Consider the following 5,269-nt stretch of genomic DNA (forward strand, 5'->3'; position numbering starts at 1 on the left):
TATGAGTTGTGAAGAGTAGCAGCCTAATCATAGCCTGATTTAAGGAGGAGATTGATCCGTTCTAACAGTTTTATTTTTATGTAGAAATGACAATATGAATAAAATTGGTAGAAAGGTAAATTGTAGAATTGAAATTTGTTTAGTCTATGTGGTTTGAAGTTAACATATGTTCAGTCCTTGTGGTTTCATTTTAATCTTTAAATCGACGATGACTGTGTTTGTCGGTTTTCGGCCGACCCCGACGACTTGGCCTGAAATTGGCATATTCGAGTTCCTCTCTTCATTATTTACATCTCATTTTCCTTAATCCCTCAAATCTTGTACTAATCTCGATAACCCCCTTTCAACCAATTTCGAAAGGGGATGCCGACAAGGCTTCCCGGCGTCCTCTCCTTCTTCTGATCATGTGTGTCGACTTCAGAGGTATCAGGTGACTGTTAGGGTCAGCTTCGTAGCTGTTGAGCAGGGTTTAAGTAATTTCTGACGTGCAGAGAGAGAGAGAGAGAGAGAGAGAGAGATTTTAAATATATATATATATATATTAACTGAGATTAACTTTAAAAAAGTAACTTAACGGAGTTAGAGTTAACAAAGTTAGTGAATTATTTAACAGAGTTAGTGCCACTTAGGCGTGATATGGATACCTCAAGGCATGCAAAGGGATCCTGATATTGAAAAGGGTGGTTGATATATTTCGTGTCAGCCTAGATATAGGGACCTTGATCAATGAGGAGAAGAACTTCAATTCCTACATGAATTAGGAAAATACGCGTGTGTAACTAGTTAGCTATTCCTAAATCAACGAGGAGGAACATCTCCATCTTTAAGCGACGACAAAAATCTTATACAAGTTGCTTCCCTTTCTTGCAAAAAAACATTGGTAAAAGACTTGAGTAAGTTCCTTTTAAAACCCTTAATTTGTCAACAAAATTTAGTTGGAGTGATAACTGTGCGCCCATTATAGTCATGTATCGAGATATAGAGTTGCTTAACAATTGAATATAATGGAATGAATGACTATATTTTAGTCTTATTAGTATGTAGACTAATAGTCTCCATTCAACGTGAACGTGTAGTGATCTTGAATTTTGTAGTTACTTCTCGTCTTGTCGTGAATTTCCCGAGGCCCAAAACCCGAAGAATTTGGCTTGGAAGACTTTTAACTATTGAATTGAGTATAATTTAAGAGAATCCGGATCAAAACCCGAAACCCACCGAGCATTACTATTCCTCTCTCTCTTTCTCTCTCTCTCTCTCTCTCTCTCTCTCTCTCTCTCTCTCTCTCTCTGTCTCTCTCTCCAGTCTTCCACTTTCCCAAAACAAACTACTCAGACTGAGACAACCTTCCCTTGGCCATGGCTGAACCTGAGACTGAGCCCAACGCCTCCAAGTCCAAACGACGTCCCATCGTTCACCTCGGGATCTTCCTCATCTCTCACAGCTTCTTCTTCAGGTACTCTCCCCCTCACATCTCAACTCTCAATTTCACAACACCAATCCCTAAACGCCGTCGTTTTGCTCCTTCTTCTTCAGTCTCGTTTTGTCCACCGCCATCGCTCTGGTTCTTCTGCTCCTTCCGGTCCTCGCCAAGAACACCTACATCTCTGAGAATTCACCCATGCCAAGTGTTCCTTTCTAGAGCGATGTCCCATTTTGAAATTAAAGTGTGGACCTCCTTATTTTGCTCATTTTTAGGTCACATTTTCACATCTCAACCGTACAATATCTATAACACAGTGTGTAGATCATTCCTGCAAAGTCTTAGAAAGTAAAGCAACCAACTATTCCATATATGTACCGAAGTTTGGTGACCATCAGTTCCATTCATGAATATCCCTAGCTACTTATATCTTCTTAGTATATATTTGTGTTGGCACTCTATACAAAACAAAATAAAGTTTGTTATCAAATTTCAATGTCTTGTTCTTTACTTAACGAGCTAGAATTGTGAGGGTCATAAAGTCCTATTTTGGTTCGGATTTTTTATGCATTGAATATCTTATTTGCTTGATTCTAATTATATATATTCAAATGTATTTGGACGTGGAGAAGTCTCAATTATGTTAGACTTCCTTGCATAGCAGATTTCATGGAAAAGAAAAGGAAGGAAACCTAATTACATTAGGTTATATATATCTGATTATTATTTGATTTGATATATCATTTATATATGATATTATTATGTCTTTGTATGGTAATAGGAGAAGGACTTACCTATTAGAAATCAATGTGGTTAAAGACGTGAATAAGGAGTAGAAGTTCTTTATCTATAAAAGAAGACGCATAAGCTATTGGAAGAACACCTTTTGCACGTATTCTTTGGAGACTATCTTTGCATGCATAGCGTTTGAGAGATAGTAATTCCGGCTGCAATATTTTGTAAGGTGTTCGAGTTCAACTGTTCCGTGTTGAGTTGAACTTGTTGTGTGTGTGATTGTGATTCTCTTGTGTGTTGAGAGAAGATCATTGAAGAAAGGAGAAGAAGACATTCTGCCTAGAGATAGGAATTTGTAATAGTTTAGGGTTTACAAAGAGATTGTAAGACTATTCACAAATTTATCTAGTTGAGTTCGTTTTCTGAGTTTGTGCTCCGCTGTGGTTTTTACTCTATTTTAAGGTTTTTACACAACGTCAAAAATCTGATGTTCTTATTATTTTTCTGTCAATTCATCGAGGTCTGTTTCAATCTCTGCTTCACGTTTTAGTATTTTTATATCTTCAATCATGAAGCTAAGAAACGTGAGACGGCTTGAGAATAAGAAACTCAGGCGGCCGTAGCGGTTGGAATCTATCTTCACGGTTATTAATTATAAATGAATTATTAGAAGTCTCACGCCCGAGTTGAACAGGTGTCGTAGCGCGTGAGTCACATAATCTCTTGGAGTATGACTTGCACACCTTGAAACAGCCCTACAAGCAAAGCAAAGCAAGAGAGGGTATCCTAATCCTGGTTGAATTAGAATAGGGTTGGTATAAGTAGTAGCTCAGCCTGGAAGATCTTGGAAACAAAAAAGCGAGCGATGGAGATGGAAGAGGAATGTTATTTCTACACGGTAGTGAACCAACACACGGCCCCCCCCCCCCCCAGCATCCGGACTGGGCGAGGACAAGGTGCTGATCACTCTTTATTTGTACAAGGTAAGAGCCGTCCAAACTAACCGCAGCATGCCTGTTTCTTATGAACAACATTCTCAAATAGCTCATAAATTTGTTACCATCGTTCTTTCAAGCTTCAAGCGGCCACGGAATGCGAATCGTTATGCGCGAAAATTATTAGATGTTCTTACAAGCATGGGTGTCCCCCTTGTTGAACAACCAAAAGTTGTTCAAAAGCTGTTACCGGTGCTTGCGGCGGCCGTCTCCACCAACAGCATTGATGTGGTTGTGTTTGACACGACTCACATCTATCCTCGATCTCGTTCTCGAGATGGAGATGGAGATGGAGATGGAGATGGAGATGGAAACATCTATCCTCGATCTGGGGATGGAGATGGACATGTAGCACCGCCCAAATTGATTCCTGCAAGTACTTCATCGATTCAGGGTTTGGAGCCGGTGACAATTGATGATAATACTGTTATCAAAGAAACGCCAGAGTGTCCCATTTGTTTGGAGGATTTTGTTGCTGCTGCTTCTGTCGGCAACATCACGGCGTTGCCCTGTACACACCATTTTCATGTACATTGCATTGTCCAGTGGATGGAGATTAGTCACCTATGTCCTTTGTGCCGACACGCAATGCCAGTCGAAGATGATCACTCCAATTGAGCGCCTTGAGGTGCTACAACTTGCTGTCTCTCTCCTTAGCTGCTGCATGTTACTAATATTTGAAACTCTATATATATTTAAATTCTAAGTTGCTTCTTCTGGAGGCGTCTCCGAGCTTCTCGGAGTGACATTGGTATTTCAATTTCATCTTTTTAGTTTTATTTAATTTGTAATAAAATGTCGGTACAGTTTTTAGTTGCTTGTTCTGGGTTTGAAATCATCGTCTTTTTGTTTGCTTGTTGTTTGATCCTCATTTGCCATATTGCAGGAAAACCAGGTGCACTAGGTTAGGCTAGAATATTGCTGTCAAGATCATCTCTTTGAATTGGCTATTGAATGTGAGTTTCAGGTTATTTATAAAACACTAGACTGTTATGTCTAGATCTTCAATCCTGTCTTTGATTCTTTTCAAATAGTCATGTTACTGTTAATCTTTCGTGCACAATCCTCTCTACTTCCATAGCAATTTGTTGGAGGATTGCTACATAAAGCAAAACAAAATCATTCATTTGTGATAGGTGCACCTAGACAACCTGGAAGGGTTGCTGGCTGCAAATTTTTAGCATAATAATACTGTCAGTACTTCTCAGATGGCATGGTTGCTTCTGGGTTTTTATTTTTATTTGTTTGCTAATTTGTGTCGTTTTAATGATAGTCTAGAAAGCACTTGATTGGACCAGTTCTTTGTGTTATATCTACCAAACATAAACAGCAAGAACTCAAATTTTACAAAATGTTTTTGAGTGAAGGCATGCAAAACTTCACGACGCTTTTACCGTGGCATAACTTTGTTGTGGTGTTGCATTTGAGGAAGCCATGAGGCACTTCTGACGAATTTTACAGCTACTGTAGTCTAATGAAAATCTGAGATCATATAATGTTGCAAATTTTTAAGTGATCAGAAGTGCTTCTCCTGATTTTTGGTTGAGTCTAATACATAACACTTTCTAATTTGTAAGGGACTTACAATTTGTAAGTGAAGAAAGTATACCATGCACATATATGATCAATAGTTTATTTAGCAAAGAATAGGGAGTAAAAACTAATTAATAAAATGTGGATTTCTTCCCATCTTGAAAGGTATCAAGTAAATAGGGGAAGAAATTTAATTTCTGTACTTCGAAATTTCTGTTTTGGCAGCCGCTTGATAGCTCCAAGGAGCTCAATTGCATTCCAGACGAGCATTATGTCCAGACCTTACTGGCTGTAAGGTGACTATTGTGAGCTTCAGTTATCAATATAGTTTAGTTCGTTCTTCCATATGCCTGTGCTTCACCATTTTGTAGGTACCTTAGTAGGTTCTTCCTAGGAATAAATAGCTAGATCAGATATATTTATGAAACTAGCAACATTAATGAGAAACCACATCTTAGCAACATTTATGGTCATATGTATGGTTTATTGGTTTCTGAAAGCAGAAATGCAGAATAGACCACACAGAGAGAGAGAGAGAGAGAGAGAGAGAGAGAGAGAGAGAGAGAGAGAGAGAGAAGAGACGTAG

At 38.7% G+C, this 5,269-nt stretch overlaps 1 protein-coding gene across 1 annotated transcript; it reads left to right on the forward strand.

The window, feature by feature from the left end:
• Positions 1-3,008: 3,008 nt before the first annotated feature.
• On the forward strand, positions 3,009-3,768 carry LOC101299029 (RING finger protein 126-like). Its single transcript, XM_004306312.1, has 2 exons — positions 3,009-3,138; positions 3,231-3,768. The coding sequence occupies exon 2, from the start codon at positions 3,292-3,294 to the stop codon at positions 3,766-3,768; it is 477 nt and encodes a 158-aa protein (XP_004306360.1). The 5' UTR covers positions 3,009-3,138; positions 3,231-3,291.
• Positions 3,769-5,269: the final 1,501 nt, after the last annotated feature.

Source organism: Fragaria vesca, linkage group LG6 (genome assembly GCF_000184155.1).
Source record: "Fragaria vesca subsp. vesca linkage group LG6, FraVesHawaii_1.0, whole genome shotgun sequence".
Lineage (NCBI taxonomy): Eukaryota > Viridiplantae > Streptophyta > Magnoliopsida > Rosales > Rosaceae > Fragaria > Fragaria vesca.